The 20718-nt window shown below is 39.6% G+C and overlaps 2 protein-coding genes across 5 annotated transcripts in view; one reads left to right on the top strand and one right to left on the bottom strand.

Moving 5' to 3' along the window:
* Positions 1-20718, top strand: part of GJC1 (gap junction protein gamma 1) — a 33053-nt gene that overhangs the window by 471 nt on the left and 11864 nt on the right. Inside the window, exon 1 of one of the 4 annotated variants that reach the window (XM_019981970.2) lies at positions 349-543. The exons of 1 other annotated variant lie outside the window; for it this stretch is intronic. The gene's annotated coding sequence lies outside the window, so the exon portion shown is untranslated. Of the gene's footprint in view, positions 1-348; positions 544-846; positions 1101-7894; positions 17236-20718 lie in introns of those variants that run through there. 2 more of the 4 variants (XM_019981968.2, XM_019981967.2) reach the window with 2 other exon arrangements.
* Positions 24-977, bottom strand: LOC139177784 (uncharacterized). The gene has a single exon (XM_070774451.1). The coding sequence runs from the start codon at positions 975-977 to the stop codon at positions 24-26; it is 954 nt and encodes a 317-aa protein (XP_070630552.1).

Genomic DNA, 20718 nt, shown 5'->3' with positions numbered 1-20718 from the left:
TAAGGCGTGTCTTCACGGCGCCGTTAGATGCCCGCTCGAAGTGAGGCACGGCCGGCCGGGGGCGGTTCCTGTCCGGAGAAGCAAGCTTGAGGAATGACCTGCCCCGGAGGTGAAGTCTGCGCCCACCCGGGGTCTAGATTCCTAGCTGGTGGGTCGCTCCTACACGTGCCGCATCTCGGACCGCTGGGGAGCGCGCAGACCCGACCGCGGAAAGTTGAACACTCGCGCGGCCGCCCGCGCGCTCCGGGCACCCCCCTCCCACCCCAGCGCCACTGGCAGCGCGCCCCCCGCTCCCAGGCCGCGGCGGGACGCCCCCGCCCCCATCGCAGCGCGCAGTGCGCAGGCGCCTCCCCGTGGCTCCGGGCGGCGGGAGCGGCTTCGGCCTTGGCCGGAGACTGAGGCGAAGGCGGCAGCGAAAGAGGTGGAGGAGGAGAGACGACGGTGGCGGCCAAGGCGATGGCGACGCGGGGCACATGAGGCGGCGGCCGGCGGGACGGGCCGAGGCCCGGCGGAGGAGGCGGCTCCGGGGGACCCCGCCGGCCGGTGAGGGGCGGCCGTAGCGCCGGCCGAGAGGCAGCGGGCCAGGGGCGGGGCCCTAGGGAAGGCGGGAGAACTTGTGAGGAGGCTGGAGAGGGGTCTGGGGCCCGGCGGAGAGTGCGGCGGGGGGCGAGGGGAGGGAGAGGACGCCACCGAGGGCTTCCCGCCGAGCCCCGAGGGGGCGTCGCGACCCGCTGTCCGCCGCTGCCCCCGGCGCGCCCTCCCCCTTTGTCCCCAGACGCGCGGTTCCCAAATTGGGAGGGAAAACGGCTCGGGGGTGGGCCCGGGCCGCGGCGGTCGCGCCGGGTGGGCGGGGAGCCCGGAGGACCTGGGCGCGCACTTCGGCGGTGCTCGCAACTCCTCGGGCGGTTAGGGGCGCAGGGCCGATCCGGGGCGCTTCGCGGGCTGGTCTTTGTCTCCGGATGCTCGGCCCCTGACATCTCTGCAGGCGGCGTGCCGTTCGTCTGGCTCTTTGCTCGAACATCCCTGCCGGGACTCCTGTCTCCGTGAATATTTGAGAGATGTAGTTCGCGGGCTTGGAAGTGAGGGGACCGGGAAATATGGTAATCACCTCTCGGTTAACACGTTTTTGGTTTTTTTTAAAACTTAAAATGATCTTTTTTCCCGCTTGGTGAAACTTTGAACGACCGGGATGTTGTGTGTGTGTGTGTGTGTGTTTTCCCCCTTCTGTCTCCAGATTCAAAATTACGGGAAGGCGCTAACACTGTGATTGTGGCCAGTTGTGTGGTTGGCGGCTGCTGTTGAAGCTTTGAGTTGAAAAGATTTACGTGATTGTATGGTTTAGAATTGTTTGTTCTTTTCTTTTTTTTTTTTTTTGCGACTGTTTCTAAGATTGGGATTACTTTTTCTTTGGGAAATGGGCGGATTTGATTTACCATTTGAAGGAATTTTTTTGTTAATTGAGAACCTGCAGTAGTACAGATTTCATTGTGCTCGAGCTTTACTTTGTTAGCATGAAGACTACTTGTGGGATCGAATAAATCAAGTTACAATAAGTTCTGGATAAGCGTTATCTTGTATGCCTGATTAGTCTAAAAATTATCATATGTTCGTGTTGTATATATGTTCCAGTGAATATATGTGAAAGTGTTGTAGAAATCAAACTATATGTGAAAAGGATTTTAATTCCCTTATCAACGGAGTACATTAACATCTGTAGAAAAAAAAGACAATGTATTTAGGAATCAAATCTTTTACTCCAAAAGAGGGCTTTAGGTATCATTCAGAATAAGAATGCAGAAAAAGAAAACTTAACTCCTGAGCTCCTGACTAAAAGTACGTGCATTGTGATTATGTTTGCCGGGTTTGTGTGTGTGTTTATTTTTTGGATTTTACCATAGTTTTGTGTATTGCAGTTGCTTTGGATTCCCTAAGTGCTGTGTAATGGCAGAATTAAAGAAACATGAACTAAGTCTTCTGGGTGAAAGGTAAAAAGCTCTGGTAAACAAGTCTGTCTTAGTTTTCACCAGATCATTGTGAGCAGAGTGTTGTAGGAAAAGGACATTTTGAAGAGAATATATGGTAGTTTTATGAAATTCTCCTTTTATTATTTGTCCTGATCTATGAAGAATGGTTTGATACTATTTACTAATAAACTGTTGGGTCCTTTTCCCAAGCATTTCAGACATCCTTTTCAAATATCAGTGTTCTTAACTTTTTAGGTTTGTGTGACTTTTGAATTGGTTTTCTTTTTTTATTTATTTAGCTGCACTGGGTCTCCCTTGCGGCATGTGGGATCTAGTTCCCTGACCAGGTATCCAACCCAGGCCCCCTTCGTTGGGAGCTCAGAGTCTTAGCCACTGGACCACCAGGGAAGCCCCTTAAATTGGTTTTCTACTTGTGCTAGCAGCCACAATGCTCTTAAAAAGGAGCAAAGGACTGAGTAACTTTCTGTTCAGTCCCTGAAGGTAGAATTGAGTTTCAGCCTTTAATTGAAAAGGTTTAAGAAGTTAACATATTTTTAGCATAATAATCTTATTTATAAATGCTGCTGTCCCTTACTAATTTTTATTATTTCATATCTGTATAAATTGGCCAAAGTGAAAGGATTCTGGGTAGTTCTCTAATTAGCTACTCCTTTCCTCACCGTCCTTTCAGGATTCACCTGTCAATTCATTAATTGGGATCCTAGACTACAAAATAGATAATTAAAATTCAGAGCATCTTTTTCTCAATAAATACCTAGTTCCATGATTTTATTCAGTGCAAAGTGATGAGTTCCAAAAAAGCTGGAAGTTTTTTTTTAAGTTCACATTTCAAAGTAAATGAAGTGTTTTCTTTTGTTTTTTGTTTTTTAAATATTAATTTGCATAGTTGAGTGCAGCTGGAAGTATCTTTACTTCTGAACTTGTGCTTTTTTTGTGGCATAGAAGTATGTGTGGCTCCTATCCAAAACACCTAGCAAAAATTTAGGCAAAGATAGGATGGAGTTACTTTTTTTTTTTCTTTTGGGGACCATTTCTTTGAGAATATATATAAGATAGGTTTTAGCTGATACCATTAACATGAAACTTACACATAGAAAACAGTTTTGAGCTGTTAATATCAGCAAAGTGTCAGTAGTTGTGTTTCAAGCATATTACTGCTGCTGATGAATTTAGTTTGTGTGGAAGTAAGGACCTATTAGGTTAAGTCTGAGCATCGCTATTTTCTACAGCTGTCAAGAATCAATGACCAGTCATTCTGGCTGGCATATGGTAGAGAACACTTGGGTTTATCATTCAGGTCAATAAAGTGTTGCCCAATGAGGTGTTTTTTTTTTTTTCCCCCCTAAAGACAAGGATGAGATCTTTATTTCTGTAGAATGAGTAGAACTCTTAGTTAAAGCCTGTTCTGTGAGGCTATATTGCTGTGACACTAGCAGAATTTGGACAAAAGTGTTCTGGTGCCCGTTTATTCAGTGAAATTCTCTTTTCAGTCGTGTACCTATGGTAAGCATTGAACTAGATACTGAAGATTCAAAGATGAATGTTGTGTGGATTTTGCTCTCAAAATGCTTAGAGTTTAACATGCCAAAAAGGCTTAGCAATCTGGAAATTATATAAAATCTTTGAAACAAAAAAATGTGTAGGATTTCAGAGGTTTTGTTTTTCTCTATAGAGATGGAATCAACTTCACATCCTATTTTCATCTAAATTGTAGTTAAGTCTCAGTCATAAAAATTTTCAGCTACATCTTTGAGGGATTTATCAGGTTTGATGGAATGTATTGTTACTTAACCAAGTTACAGCATTCCTTTTGGGAATGTTCAGAGTGAAGTGGGTCTGGACTCTTGTCTATTTTTAGGGAATTCCCCTTTACTCATTCTTGGACCTTAGATTCCTAATTGCCCATCTAGAGTAGGTGTTTATTTGGATTCAAAAATTTCCTTCCCGAAATAGTTTCTTCTCTTAGTTTTCTAATTGTCCTTCCTTGCTGTCTGGCTATTCCTGCAGGTCTCCTCCGCCCCCACCCAGATCTTTAATTGATGGTCTCTTTCAAGTCTTGGTCCTTAGTCTGCCTCCCTTCTCTAATCTTAACCATTGTGTGCCTTCAGTTACCACATATTTTTTTTTAATAGTTATTGATTTTTATTTATTTGGCTGTGCCAAGTCTTAGTTGTGGCACACAGAATCTTTTGGCTGCGGCATGGGAAACTCTCAGTTATGGCATGTGGGGTCTCGTTCCCTGACCAGGGATCAAACCTGGGCCCCTTGCATGGGGAGTGTGGAGTCTTAGCCCCTGGACCACCAGGGAAGTCCCACCATATATTTTTAATACAACCAATTCTTTATCTATAGTTCAGACCCCTTTTCTGATCCCAGCTGTCTGCTCAGTCAGCATCTCCACTTAGATACTCAGGTAGTTTGAACTGAGTTGTCCAGAGTGAACTCTTGATCTTGGTTCCAAACCTACAGCTTCTTCACTGTACCCTGTTTCATTAAGTGGCTCTGTCAACAATTTACTGAAGCCAGATTCTTGCAGTTTTCTTTCCACCTCTAGTTTCCCCATCCTAGTCTTGACCGTCTTTTCCTAAGACAATTATTATAGTCAATTTTAAATGGTCTTCCCTTGTTTTTTCACTCCTGTTTAAGAAAGTAAAAAATACAGTATTATCAGTATAGTTGAAGTCTGTTTCCTTACATGATGCACCTCCTCTCCCCTGACAACCGCTGTTGTAGGCCTCCTAACCAGAGGTAATCACCAACCTGAATTTATTATTCTCTGTGTTTCTTCATACTTTTACTATGTATGTATATACTCCTAAGCAGTAGACTCTAATCTGCTCCTCTCATATCAGCTAAAATTGTCTTTAAAAAGCAAATTTAATCGAGTCACTTATCTGAAAACTTCTATTGTTCTCCCTTTAAAGCCTTCAGTCTTCATTTTTAACAGGGTGTGATCTGGCCTTGCTACTTCTCCAGGATTATTTATTTTTACTTGCTTTCTTATAGTATATGGTCTAGCTATACTGATCTTTTTTCCCCCCATTCACTGAAGGTTCAGAGCTCACCCAACAGCCTTTCTACATGCTGTAGCTAATCTCTCTGGAAGGCAGCTCTTCATTCTTCAGAACTTGCTTAAATATCACTTCTGCAGAAAAGCTTTCACTGTGTGCTGTGCTGTGCTTAGTCGCTCAGTCATGTCCGACTCTTTGCGGCCCCATGGACAGTAGCCCTCGGGGCTCCTCTGTCCATGGGGATTCTCCAGACAAGAATACTGGAATGGATTGCCATGACCTCCTCCAGGGGGTCTTCCCAACCCAGGGATTGAACCCAGGTGTCCCGCATTGGAGGTGGATTCTTCACTGTCTGAGCCACCAGGGAAGCCCGTATTAGATTAAGACTGTCTTATAGCACCTTGTACTTCCCTTATGTAGGATAGATCACAATTTTAATTAGTTTAATTATTTGTATAGTACCTATTTCATCATTAGACTGTACTTTTTTTGTCACGCCTCCTGGCTTGAGGGATTTTAGTTCCTTGACCAGGAATTGAACTCAGGCCCCAGCAGTAAAAGTTCAGAGTCCTAATCACTGGACTGCCAGGGGGTTTATATGCCCCCTGTACTTTTTATGCCATAGACTATACTTTATATGCCATAAAGTCAAGAGAAATATCTGTCTTGGATGGCCGATATCCCTAACAGCTAGCTCATTTGGATGTTTACTAATTTCTTTTTTGTTTGTAGTTACCAGCGGTAATAAAGTAACTTCTGTCAGAGTTTTTGTTCTAACTAGAAGTCTTATTATTGTATTATTTTTTTTGCATTTTTGGTCTTATTTGCCAATACAGTGCTAGGTTTTTAGTAAATACTTACTGATGTAAACTTACTTGTATCCATGGCCTGATCAGTCTTAAGCGGTTTTAATAAACCAAAATACTATGATCACCTATGATGTAATATACATAGTGGAGACTCTTGCCTCCCAGGAAGATAATCACAGGCTTAGCCAGGTTGTCAGATGGAATAAAGAAATTGAAAATTAGTTTTTTCTTTTTTTTTAAACATATTTTATTTATTTATTTGACTGTACCAGGTCTTAGTTGCAGCATGCAAGATCTTTATAGCTGCAGCACGTGAAATCTAGTTCCCTCACCAGGGATGTAGCCTGGCGCTTTATATTGGTAACTTGTCCCAGCCACTAGGACCACCAAGGAAGTCCTGAAGATTAGTTGTTTTTGTTTTTGTTTTTACATGGTTTGCCTAGTTCTGATTTTAATTTCTTCCTGTTTGCTGGACCAAGAGTCAGTATAAATAATGTCCTAAGAAACTTGGACATATTATGCAATTATACGTTAAGGCTGGCATTGATAGTTTTGTACTTGGAGTATTTCACTTCACTGAATTTAAAAAAATTTGTTTAAATAGGTAATTACATAGTACAAAATCAAAGGTGTGAGAGGATTTACAGTGAAAAACAAGCCTTCCTCTGTTCTCTTCTCATTTACTCAGATTTCTTCTTTCTGCTAAAGCAGTTACTGTTTGCTTTTTTTGTGTGTGAATTCTTTCAGAGATATCCATACACTCAGTATCCCCCCAAATAGCATACTCTACACACTGTTCTATATCCTGCATTTTTCACTCATATGTCTTAGTTTGTTTCTTACTATTACCGATACAGCTGACTTTTTTTGTTTTTTTCATTACTGCTGCTGCTGCTGCTGCTAAGTCTCTTCACTCGTGTCCGACTCTGTGTGACCCCATAGACGGCAGCTCACCAGGCTCCTCTGTCCTTGGGATTCTCCAGGCAAGAACAATTACTAGATATGCTGTAATTGGTTTACGGAGTCTCTTACTGATAGCCTTTATATTGTTTCCAGCCTGTTACCAACAATAGTGCAGTGAATATTCTTGTGCAGTATTTTATATATCTGAACATTTCATTAGATAAATGTTGAGCACTGGAATTGCTTGCTGGATCAGAAAGTATGTGCATTTTCAATTTTGATGGATATTCCATCTTGTCTTTTATGGAAGCTTACCGTTTTACCCCACTTCTAGTAAAGCACAAAGAATGCCTATTTATGGGCTTCTCTGGTGGCTCATCGGTAAAGAATCTGCCTACAATTTGAGACACCTGGGTTCGATCCCTGGGTTGGGAAGATCCCCTGGAGGAGGGCATGGCAACCCACTCCAGTATTCTTGCCTGGAGAATTCCCGTGGACAGAGGAGCCTGGCGAGCTACAGTCCATGGGGTCACAAAGAGTCAGACACGACTGAGCGACTAAGCACGCACACACCTTATCAGTGATCTGTTATCAATTTAAAATTTTTTTCCAATTGGACAAGTGAAAAGTATTATATTGGTACAGTTTTAATTGTAAATCCTAATTACAAGTGATATTGAATATCTTTTCATGCCATATTATTAAAAGCCATTTACATTTCTTTTTCTGAGAATTGTCTCTTCATTGCAGGTTTTTTTTTTAATTGAAGTGTAGTTGATTTACAATGTTGTGTTAGTTTCTACTGTACAACAGAGTGATTCAGGTATATATATTATGTGTGTTCTTTTTCAGATACTTTTCCATTATGGTTTATCGTAGGATATTGAATATAGTTCCTTGTGCTGTATAGTAGGACCTTGCTGTTTATCTGTTGTATATATAGTAGTTAGCATCTGCTAATCCAAAACTCCTAATTTATCTCCCCTCCCTTTTCACCTTCAGTAGCATAAATTTGTTTTCTGTATCTGCATTGCATATTTCTATTGAGGTTTTTTTTTGTTTTAAGTATCTGTTGGAGCGCTTTATGTGTTAGAGAACTTAGGCTTTTCTTTTAAGAACTACAAATAATTTTAAGCATTTAGTATATCTTTTGAATTCTGTATAGTATTTTCTAGCGTTCTAGAATTTATATTTAATATAATTAAATTTGTCAATTCTTTCATTTGACGTCTAAGTAGTTTCATTTTAGAAAAGTCTTCACTACTTAGCTTATTACGAAAAAAATGTTCATTTCATCTAGCATATTGCTTTGCTTTTAATTTGAAATCTTGGATCTATTTGGAACCTAAAGATCAAACTTTTATGTTTAATTTTTTCTAGATAGCTACCCATAGTAGTTCAATATCATATATTGAATGTCCCATCTTTTTCCTGTTAGTTTGAAATGCCACCTGTATCATACATTTTCTCAGATGTCTTTTTAGGTCTTCTGAACTTTATTCTGTTCCAGTCTTCTAATCATTTTGCCAATTCCACCTTTTAAAGTTATTATAACTTCATAATATATATCTAGAGAAGCTTGTGTGCCCTTGTTTCTCTTTGTGAAATTTCCCAACCATTCTTACTATTTAATTTTACACATTAAATTTAGAATTAGTCTGGTTCCACAGAAATTCTACTGGTATTTTTAGAAATCAAGATTGAATTACATTTAGATTAATTTAAGAACTAATATTTTTATGATTGCTTTTGTATCCAAGAACACATAATGCTTTAAGTCTTTAAAGTATTTTGAGCATATAAGTCTTTTTTGTTACTTGGTATTCCTTGGTAGTATGTTTCTCGTGAAGCTTATTCCTCAGTATTTCATGTACTGTTGCTATTTTAAATGGAATCTTTAGTTATATAACTTGTATATCACTGTCAGTTTTTTCAGTGACCTTCTGTTTGGTCTTAAAACTAAATACTAAATTCACATAGTATAGGAAAAAGATCATTAGGTCTTGAGTTGTGTTTTAGGCTTTACAGCTAATTTGTTGAGTGATCTTAAGTAAGTCATTATGATCTTTAGTAAAATATGCGTATTAATCTCACACTGTGGCGCTGGTGCCAGTGCAGAAGACGTATGAGTTGCGGGTTCGATTCCTGAGTTGGAAAGATCCCCTGGAGGAGGGCATGGCAACCCACTCCAGTACTCTTGTTTGGAGAATCCCATGGACAGAGGAGCCTGGCAGGCTGAAGTCCATGGGATCGCAGAGAGTGGGAAGCAACTTAGCACACATGCACATTCTCATTTTTCAGAGTGAAAGCTTTGTATTTATTATAGGTTGAGCAATTCAAGCAGATGTGCACTTCTCAGATTTACTTGGAAAGGAAAGCTTTTATTTTTAAGTTTGGAAAAATTAGTAGAAATTGGTGGAATGTCTCAGTGCTTACTGAATTGTGTGTCTGAAGCCATTGTCACCTATCATACTTGAGGGTGGGAAAGGAAAGTATGTTTATGATTTGAGGTATATCCTGGGAGGAAAATTATGTATATGTAGCTTGCATAGACTTATTTTGGTTGCCAGTTAATTATGGTTATTAATTCAGGGAGAAATTTAAAGTGCCCTTAGTATTTTGAACCTCAGGTAAAATGCTCTTAGTAGTTAGAAGCTTTAGTTTCTACTGCTTTTTATTTTGCCTCAGAAACTTTTTTGCCGTTTGGTTCAAACTTACATACATGTCAGCGCAGTTTCTTTTTTTTTTTTTTAAAGCTATGATAACTCTTCTGTGATATATTCTCCTAATTAATTTGACTGTGCTGGGTCTTTGTCAGGGACTGCTCTTGGTTGCTGCGCCAGGGCTTCTCATTGTGGTGACTCTCTTGTTGCGGGGCACCGGCTCTAGATGTGCAGGCATCAGTAGTTGTGGAGCATGGGCTTCGTTTCCCTGAGGCACGTGGAATCTTTCCAAACCAGGGATGGAATCCGTGTTCCCCGCGTTGGCAGGCTGATTCCTGTCCACCGTACCACCAGGGAAGTACCAGTGTAGTTTTTGTTTGTTTGTTTGTTTTTTAAGGCGCACAGGCTTAGTTGCACTGTGGCATGTGGGATCTTCCTGGATCAGGGATTGAACCCATGTCTCCTGCATTGGCAGGCGGATTCTTCACCAGTGAGCCACCAGGGAAGTCCCCCCAGTGTAGTTTCTTCAGATAGGAAAATGGAGATGAGATCCGTGCTCAGAATAGTTCCCTTAGCAAAGCCTTAAAGTAACAGGTTATTTTGGTTTTAAAAACTCCATTTAAGGCAGTATATTAACATTCAGTGCCTTCTCTCAGGAGATAAATCTTTTGGGTTTGCACTGAGTCTCATGGGCACATTCTTATCCCAACAGAAGAATCCTTGATATGAGGTGAAGTGATTAGGACAGGAAGTATGAGTTTTGTAACGTTTTTACATGCCAGGCAAACATTTAATAGAATTCATAATGGACACTGGAACGTTTTTGGTGGCTGTTTTAATAATCATTTTCTCAAATAGATGTAGCTCCATTTATTCAGTATCAGACACTCATAACCAGCAGGTAGCAATGGCACAGTGCCAACAACTATGCGTTTCAAGGAAGTATTGAGGATGTTAATCTTCTGTGTTGCTTCTGGACCACTTTAGAGTGTGTTTCTAAAGAAATGAGAAGAGCAGCATTATGATACTAACTGCTATATAAGATATGTCAGAGAACTAATAACTTTTGATATATCCTTACAAATTAAGAATTACCCTGTTGTCTCATCATCCTATATTTTGCTCTAGGGTGAAATTTTATATAAGTTCTTTCCTGGATCCCTTTATGCAGGAGCGGTGTAGTAATTGTATCAAAGATTCTATGAGATAGTTAACTTTTCTGTGATATATTCATTATTTAATTAGGTCCTTATGAATGTAAAATATGTATGTATGCAAATATTATGAAATTTGTACCCTGACCTATTTTTTAAATTTCTCTTGGGGCTTTTGTTGCATATGAAAGCTTTGCCAGCTTCATTATTACATGTTTATTGTAGAATATACTGAAAAGCAAATAATACAGAAATCATCAAATATCCATCCATATTTCCATTCAGATATATTATTGTGAATTTTTTTTGTTTGATTTTTTTGTTTCTCTACTACATATGAGCATTTTCCCACACAATGAAACATTTTTAAAAAACAGATCGCAAATTGGCAGGCTTTATTCCGCTAATAAGGTGTCTGGCTCAGTATTAAATATTTATTTTTCTTATTAGTTGCCAACATGAAAAAAGGAAAAAAAGAGACAGGTGGAAGTGCAAATTGATAAACCCCCTTAAGAAAGGAACCAATCTACTTAGGCTGACATATGTGGACCGCACAGCTAGCAATTCTGGGTCTAGGCATTCAACAGAAGCATACGTATATTCACTGGAGGACACATTTGGTGTGTTCACAGTAGCATTATGCATAATAGCTTCAAACTGGAAGTTACTCAAATGCCCATCAGCAGTAGAGTGGATAGAGTGTGATATATACACACAATGGCGAAATAATAAAGCAAAGAAGATGAGTAGACTAGAGCTAAATGCAACAAGATTGGTGACTCTCAGCAGATGTTGAATCAGACACAAAAGTGTATTCTTTATGATTCTGATGTAAGAGAATTCATTCTGTGAGTCCATTTATGTAAAGGTCAAGGACAGGTTAAACCAGTGAGTCTCGGTGTGGTATAATATTGTTTCCCAAGGGGCCTTTGGCAGTGTCTGGAGACATCTTTGGTTGTCACAGCTGGAAGAGGCCAGGGACACTGCGATCCATTCTGCAATGCATAGGACCATCTCCCACAACAAAATATTACCCAATCTGTCAATAATGATGATTTCTCGTATGTAGGAAGGGGGCATAATTATGGCTGGTAATGCTTTGTTCTTGATTTCAGGGCTGGTTACTTGGTTATGTGAAAATTCATTGATCTGCACATTTCTGTTTGTGTACCTTTCTGTGCTTCCCTGATAGCTCAGCTGATAAAGAATCTGCCTGCAATGTGGGAGACCTCGGTTCGATTCCTGGGTTGGGAAGGTCCACTGGAGAAGGGATAGGCTACCCACTCCAGTATCCTGGCCTGGAGAATTCCATGGACTGTGTAGTCCTTGGAGTTGCAAAGAGTCGACACTACTGAGCGACTTTCACTTTCACCTTTCTGTAGGTATTTTATACTTCAATCAAAAAATTATCCCCAAATTGGGCTTCACATAAAAATCCAGGTTAAAGACTTACTTTGAAAGCTGTGACAATCTGATGACTCCAAAGGCTGAAGCTGATAAGCAGTAGCCCTGTAGTTGGTCCTTGTGTTGTCCAGGCCCCACTGTTCTGTTTCAGTTACTTGTATCACTTACTGGTATCTGGATGTATGGAAAATGTCTTAAATGGCTTTTCTGAGGTATAATTCACACACTGTACAGTTCACCTGTTTAAAATGTACTTCGGTATTTTTAGTAGACTCACTGGGTTGTGTAGCCTTCACCACAGTTTAATTTTAGAATATTTTCATTCCCTTCAAAAGAAACCCTGTACCTGTTACCAGTTACTCTCTACTCCTCCCCATCCTTCTCCGTCCTAGGCAACCATGAATCTAGTTTTTGTCCCTGTATAGTTGTATGAATTTTGTAATCTCTGTCCTAAAACAAGATTTTTGGAAGGACTGATGTTGAAGCTGAAACTCCAATACTTTGGCCACCTGATGCGAAGAGCTGACTCATTGGAAAAGACCCTGATGCTGGGAAAGATTGAAGGCAGGAGGAGAAGGGGACGACAGAGGATGAGATGGTTGGATGGCCTCACCTACTCAATGGACATGAGTTTGGGTAAACTCTGGGAGTTGGTGATGGACAGGGAGGCCTGGCGTGCTGCAGTCCATGGGGTCACAAAGAGTCAGACACGATTGAGCGACTGAACTGAACTAAAAACAAGATTTATAATGGTTGTGCAATATTTCCTCATAGAGATTATATCATAAATTACATAAAATTCTTCTTTTATTGGGCATTTATTTAAGGTAAATTACTAGATGTGGTGTTACTGATTAAAGGACATAAAACATTTTAAAATTTCTGGTGAATATTACCATAATACCTTCCAAAAAGGTTGTACCAGTCCAGCCTCACCATCACTGTATGATAATGTTTTTTGCAAATTTTGTATTGTGACCCAAGTCATATCAGAAATGTTAAATGTTTATTTTTGTTTTTCTCTAGACATGTCATTTTCCTAGACTGTTTGTTGTTCATTTGATTTGACCTAAGCTTTAAGCTGTTTTGGACTAGTGTACCAATCCTGTCCTTTTTTACATGAAGACCGTACCACTTACGATGCACTGTGAATGAACACATTATTCCAGGTTCCCCATACTTCTCCAGCTGGTTCCTGAAGGTTCTTACATTCAAATAGAATGGCTTTTTGCCAGCACAAATTGACACTTCAACCCACAATGGTGTATTTTGTTTCCTTGTTAGTTAATAGGGCCAAGATACTTTCTCTCCTTTATTTTATAATTTGACTTACAACAAATTTTAAATATTTGTTTTTCAAATATGGTTCATAGCCAAGAGCTCTTTTGAAAAACACGTTGTTTTCCTGTTTGTAATACATAGATTACTGTTTGTAATACATAGATGAAAGCTACCATAATGCTTTTGCTGAGAAATTGTCACTAGCTAGTTATTAAATATCTATTATCACTCATGCAGAATTAACTTCCATTTAAAACGTTCCAGTTAAACAAAACTTCATTGTAAACCCTTTAATTGATTCCTTGTGTCTGCACATAAAGCAGTCTCATTCAGGAGTGTGAATCACTAGCACAATTCTTAGTGGATCAGCTCGTAATCTGGGAGGCCCACATAGTTAATACTTGTGAATCATGATGAGTCAATACGGAAATTTTTCAGTTTAGTCCAACCGCGGATTTTCTGAGATGACTGTTTGGAAAATGCCTTTTTGAAAATTTGATGTCTTAATATTGTTCAGTTTTGGCACCCCACTCCAGTATTCTTGCCTGGAAAATCCCATGGATGGAGGAGCCTGGTGGGCTGCAGTCCATGGGGTCACTAAGAGTCAGACACGACTGAGCGACTTCACTTTCACTTTTCACTTTCATGCATTGGAGCAGGAAATGGCAACCCACTCCAGTGTTCTTGCCTGGAGAATCCCAGGGATGGGGGAGCCTGTTGGGCTGCCATCTGTGGGGTCGCACAGAGTCGGACACGACTGAAGTGACTTAGCAGTTAGCAGCAGTTCGCTGCTTGTTACTTTGCTTCTTTCCTGTCCTTGGAATTCTGAATTCACATAATTTATTGGTTGTTTTGTGAAAAATGATCTGCCCGAGTTGATTTTCATCACCTGTTAAGGACCTTAGTAATGATCTGATGAGATATTTTTCACTTAATTCACAAATGAAAAAGTGGAAAGAAATATTTGTTCCTGAAGTGCCTGTTAGAATCTCTTGGCTCTCAGGTCAGTGCTTACTCTCTGTTTCATAAAAGTCAAGGTTAGAATCACTTTACTTCCCTGGTGGCTCAGACGGTAAAGCGTCTGCCTACAATGTGGGAGACCTGGGTTCAATCCCTGTGTCAGGAAGATCCCCTGGAGAAGGAAATGGCAACCCACTCCGGTACTCTTGCTATTAGTTCATCCTGGATTTTTGTTTAGAAAAATAATTAAGATTTTTAAGTGAAAATGAAAGTGTTAGTTGGTCAGTCATGTCCGAGTCTGTGATCCCATGGTCTGTAGCCCACCAGGCTCCTCTGTCTGTGGGATTCTCCAGGCAAGAATACTGGGGTGAGTAGCCATTCCCTTCTCCAGGGGATCTTCCCAACCCAGGGATCGAACCCAGGTCTCCTGCATTGCAGGCAGATTCTTTGGAGCCACCAGAGAAGCCCAAGTTTTTTTTTTTTTAATTAGAAGGAGATTAGGACTTTCCTCGTGATCCAGTGGCTAAGACTCTGCACTCCCAACACGGGGGGCTCCAGGTTCGATCCCTGGTCAGGGAACTAGATCCCAGATGCTGCAGTTAAGACCCAGATTAGTTAAATAAATATTTTTTTAAAAAAGGAGATTAAAACTTTGCTCTGACACAACTTGATTATGCATTTGCAAGACATTTGAAATAGCACTACTTATTTTAATTTTTTAAATTTCCTAGTTAGTTCAGTTCACTGAGCATCTAAAAATTGACAAGGGAAAAGTTATATACTTTTTTAGTTCCTCTGAATCCCTTGGGAGCTTTTTTCCCTCTACATGAGTCTATGAGAAACTTTTTCAAAGAAATATATAAAATTGATATTTTTGGATTAATGGTGTTTTTGTGGCCAACGTTAATAGTAAAGAGATTGTAATGGAAAAAATGAGTCAGATAAACTGGAAAGTAAAGCATTTCCCTGTAGAGTCACTGTTCTATAAAAATGTTTAAACTTTAACAGATGATTCCAGTTATTTCTTCTAGTCTTTTGTTGTATAGCATATATAACACTGAATACCTCTTTATATATATATATAAAATATATATTTTATTTATTTGGCTGCACCAAGTCTTCAGTTGTGGCATATGGAATCTAGTCCCCTGGAAAGGGATTGAACCTGGGCCCCCTGCATTGGGAGCTTGGAGTCTTAGCCGCTGGACCACCAGGGATGTTTGTAAATACCTCGTGAATACAACTGTAGTTTTATTAAGTGTTTGTAGTTTCTTATAAACTAGTAATACTTTATTGCAAGCTTCTTGATGGTAGTAAATACTAATTGCATGAGTGAATTTTAGTGTTTTTTTTTTACTTTTTCATTGTGGTAAAATATCCGTAACATGAAATGTACCATAGGTCTGTAGCATGAAGTACATTTACATTGTTGTGCAGCAGTCATCTACATCTGTCTCCAGAACTTTATCTTCCCAGCTGAAACTCACTTCCCATTAAATGCTAACTCCCCATTCCTCCCAGCCCCTGGCGATCACCAGTCTATTTTCTCTCTATGAATTTGGCTATTTCAGGGCCCTTTTGTGAGTAGAAACGTGTAATATTTGTCCTCATGTGACTGACTTCTTTCGCTTAGCCAGCTGTCTCCAAGGTTCATCAGCACTGCAGCATGTGTCAGAATTTCCTTCCTTTTAAGGCTTAATAACATTGTGTGTGTATACCATATTTTGTTTATGTGTTGGTGGATGCTGTGTTGCTTCTGCCTTTTGGCTGTTGTGGTTAGTACACTGTGAACATGGGTGTACAGATACCTGTTTGCATCCCTGCTTTCATTTCTTTTAGGTAGACATCCAGAAGTAGAGTTTCTGGATCATATGATACTTCTGTATATAATATATTGAGAAAATCATAACATTTTCTGCAGCAGCTGCACCATTTTACATTGTCAGCAGTGCACAACAGTGATGCCAGTTTCTCCATAACCTTTTCAGCTCTTGTCTCATTTCTTTTAATAGTACCCATCTTTTTGGGTATGAAGTGGTACCTCACTATGCGTTTTTTGTCTCATTTGCATTTCCCTAATGATTAATGACAGTTTAAAACTTCTTACAATTTAAACACAGATTAACCCAAGTCTTGTTTGTTTAAAAATGCATTAGAATCATTGGTAAGGGAGTGAGGAAAACAGCATTCTCATATCCTTGATAGTGGAAATATTAACAGGTACTGACTTTTTGGAGGGGCCATTTGGTAATACATATTAAAAATTTTTGGAGAGATAGTGCATTTAAAAAAACTGACTTTTTCTTAGTAACACACATACACAAAGTTTTTCACAATTTGTACAACTTTGTACAAATTTCTTTTATACAAAGAAATTCTTTTATAAATTTATCCTAAATCTGTAATTGGAAATGTGCTTCCCTTTAGCTCAGGTGGTAAAGAATCTGGCTGGCATGCAGGAGTCCTGGTTCAGTCCCTAGGTCAGGAAGATTCCCTGGAGAAGGAAATGGCAACCCACTCCAGACTTCTTCCCTGGAGAATTCCATGGACAGAGGAGCCTGACGGGCTATAGTCCATGGGTTCACAAAGAGTTGGACACGACAAAGCGATTAACACACACACACACAAAGTCTTAAGTATTATCGTAAATCATTGTAAACAACTTAAATGTTTAACCGCAAATGTGTTAAATTCAGATTCAGTACGCCTGGGAGTGGGAATTGGGTAAGTAGGACCTGGGAATCGGCATTTTCAGTGAGCACGCTAGATAATTCTGATGAAGGTGGTCTGTGGACCACATTTGAGGAACGTTACTCGTCATTACTTAACATGCTTTACTTTCAGGTTTCATGGTGTGCTAAGCCCCTCTGCAGACTGGTCTTTGACCTCCCTGTTCAACCTTCTCTGCAGCTACTTCTCAAACATCCTCCGTCGTGTTCCAGTCTAAGAGCCGTGTGCCACTTTTTACTCACATCATGTTCTCCATCTGCCTTGCCCCTACCTCCCACCCCAGCTCTGCCTGATGAAACCATCCCCGTTCTTCAGAGACCCACTTGTCTTCTGCAGTAAGCTTAAACTTTTTTTCCGGCTTTATTGCAGTATAATTGACAGTTTATACTTTTTAATCTATAAAAATTAGTCTCTTTTCCTTCTCTGAGTATTTTCACATTTTGTACTTCTATTTCATTCATTGTATTCTGCTCTGAAATGATTGTGTTCATGGACAGTGGACATATTTTATATTTTCTGCCTCCTGTAAATCAATTTAGATCTTCTGTTGAATGTAACACACATATATTGAGTTATATATGAGGGCTCAGAGAATTTTTAGAAGCATGGACTTTCCTCTCAAGAAACTAATATTCCAGCAGAAGAAACTGATACCACTAACTTCAGTTTACTAGATTAAGTCCTGATATTGGTGGAATAAAAATTTATTATGGACTTTCTGAGGAGGAGATTAAATGAGGAGGTCTAGAAAACTTGAAGTGACCTTTAGGCTAGATCCTAAAGGATAAAAAATTTTCCCAAGTAGGAAATTGTGGAAAGACCATATAAAGTAGAGGAAAATCAATGAGCAGAGATTCAAATTTATTAAATTACTCAGTTAATAGTTTTTCTAAGTGCCAGGGTTATAAGAACAAAGTATTTAATTTGATTGAGGTGACAGATAATGAACAAGTTAACAAATAAGTGTTTGAGGTAGTGTTGAGTGCTCTGAAGAAAAGAAGGCAGGGCAAGGGTGTAGAGAGGATGAAGGATTTTATTTAAGTTTTTTTAACTTTAAAAAGTTTACAAAAGATTTATTTTCAAATCTCAAGCAGACTTTATTTTCTAGGACATGGAATGTTTTTGGGGGTGTTTTCTTCAAAAAGACAATATATTCCTTTGGTTCAAAAAATAAGACTATAAAAAGATATGTAATAAAAGTCTTAATTCTATCCCATTCCTCTTTGTCTCCTCCTCCACTTTTATTCATTAAAAAGAAAGATCCTTGTGTTTCCTTATAGAAATCTAAGCAAAAAACACAGATTGATATTTTTTCTCTTTATAGAAAAGATGTATACATATATACACATATACTTTGCTGTTTTCACTATTTGAATGTCTTGACTATCTCTGTACAATTCAAGGCATTTTGAATATCTTTTCTCATGTTTTACAGCCACGCGGTATTCTGTTGTGTAAATAGGCCATGGTGCATTTAACCATTGCTTTGACAGGGGACATTGAGTTACATAGGAACAGTGTTCTACTTTGATCATTCCCAAAAGTGAGGTTACTGGGTCAAAGGATACAGATTCACATATAATTTTGTAGGTATTAGTAAATTGCCCTCCCACCAGCAGTATTTGAAAACATATTTTCCATAACCTCTCCCACTTCAGGATTTTTGCCAGTATGATAGGAGAATTGTATCTCAGAGTAGTTTATTATTGAGATATGATTTATATACCCTAAAATTTGCTCTTTTAAAGTATACAATTCAGTGGTTTTAGTATATTCACAAGGTTGTGTAACCACCACTATTGTCTTAATTCCAAACCTTTTCATTATCCCCAAAAGATAGCCTATACCCATTAACGATCACAATCCATTTCCTATAGGCCCTGAAGTGAAGCTCAGTCGTGTCCGACTCTTTGCGACCCCATGAACTATACAGTCCATGGGATTCTCTAGGCCAGAATACTGGAGTGGGTAGCCTTTCCCTTCTCCAGGGGATCTTCCCAACCCATGGATCAAACCCAGGTCTGCCACGTTGCAGGTGGATTCTTTACCAGCTGAGCCAGAAGGGAAGCGCATAGGCCCTAACAACCACTAACTAACCTGTCTCTGTTGATTTGCTTATTCTGGACAGTTCATATAAGTGGAATCATACAATTGGTGGCTTTTGTGTCAGACTTCTTTCACTTAGCATTATGTTTTCATCCATGTTGCGCATTTTTTAAGGGGAATTTGTGTTTTTCTTTCTGTGGAATGTCTGTTTTGAACTCTTTATATATACTAGAGATTAGCTCTTTGCATATAAAAGAATTACTGAAACCTCTTTCCCCAGTTCATTGTTTTCCAGTATTGTTTAAATTGTTTTTTCTTTTATCCGTGGAGACACTTTTTATTTTTTTGTACTCAGATTCATCTTTTCTTCCCATGTCCAGAGTTAACAGATATCAACTACGTTTTATTCAAATACTTTAAAAAATCCATCTTGGCCCCACTGATTTGAGGGGCCACTTTCATTAGTGGCTTTTCAGCAAAGGAGTAACACATCCATTTTAGAGAGAGAATTCTAGTGGAGATACAGGAAAAAGGCTAAAGAAAGGAGAAGGTAGAGTGGGTATTCATTTATATCCTTTCAAGCTTTTTTTTTTCTTCTTCTAGGGTTTTGTAATGCATAAATTTTATTTGTTTTCACAGTATTGGGATAATATTGTTCTGAGTCCTGTATTTCCAGTTAATACATCAGGGACATTTTTATTGAACATATATTTATTGAGAGGGACTTCCCCAGTGGCGCAGTGGTAAAGAATCTGCCTGCCAATGCAGGAGACTTAAGAGACATGAATTCAATCCCTGGGTAACCCTGGGTCAGGAAGATCTCCTGGAGTAGGAAATGGCAACCCACTCCAGTATTCTTATCTGGAAAATTCCATGGATAGAGGAGCCTGGCGGGCTACAGTCCATGGGGTCACAGAGTCGGACACGACTTAGCGAACACAACTTAGTGACTAAGCACAATTTATTGAAAACCTACTACCTTTTTGTCAGGCTGTGGGGTTTTAGGTATTGGGGATAAAAGAACACAAAAGCCTGCCTTCAAGGAGTTTACCTTCTATAAACAAATTGTAAAATAGAAATTATGTGAGGGGTAAGTGCTATAAAGAAAAATTAAAGGAAAAAAAAAAAAAGAAAAATTAAAGGGCTGGAGAATGAAAGATGTTATTTTAGAGGAAAGTGGCCTGAGGAAAGTCATTAGGGAGATGACTTTTGGGCTGACTTGAATGAAGTGAGAGTATGTTCTGCTAATATCTATGAAATTAAATATTTCAAAGCAGTGAAAATAACAAGTACAGTAATCTTGAGGCAAAAGTATGACATGACTGGTATGAACAGGGGATTGCAAGGATGTAGGTATTCCTTATTCAGAGTGAGCGAGAGCGGAGGTTAAAGAGACCAGAAGTGTCCTAGCAGCTTTATGATAAAGGATGCCATCCGTAGACTGTGGTGAAGATTTGAGGTTTTGTTCTGGGAGAATTTTGAGCAAAAGAGAAACATTATCTGACTTGTTTTCTAAAAGCTTTACTCTGGTTGCTTTTTGGAGAAGAGACTTGGAGGGTTAAGAGGATAAGCTGCTGCTGCTGCTGCTGCTAAGTCACGTCAGTCATGTCCGACTCTGTGCAACCCCGTAGATAGCAGCCCACCAGGCTCCTGTCCCTGGGATTCTCCAGGCAAGCACACTGGAGTGGGTTGCCATTTCTTTCTGCAGTGCATGAAAGTGAAAAGTGAAAGTGAAGTTGCTCAGTCCTGTCCGACTCTTCACGACCCCATGG

Source organism: Bos indicus, chromosome 19 (assembly GCF_029378745.1).
Source record: "Bos indicus isolate NIAB-ARS_2022 breed Sahiwal x Tharparkar chromosome 19, NIAB-ARS_B.indTharparkar_mat_pri_1.0, whole genome shotgun sequence".
NCBI lineage: Eukaryota > Metazoa > Chordata > Mammalia > Artiodactyla > Bovidae > Bos > Bos indicus.
The sequence above is the reverse complement of the archived record's forward strand: the minus strand, read 5'-3'. Positions and strand labels throughout refer to the sequence as shown.

What these genes read in the sequence shown, in the direction of transcription:
- LOC139177784 (XM_070774451.1), bottom strand. Translation starts at nt 977, where the DNA reads ATGTCAGGGGCCGAGCATCCGGAGACAAAGACCAGCCCGCGAAGCGCC.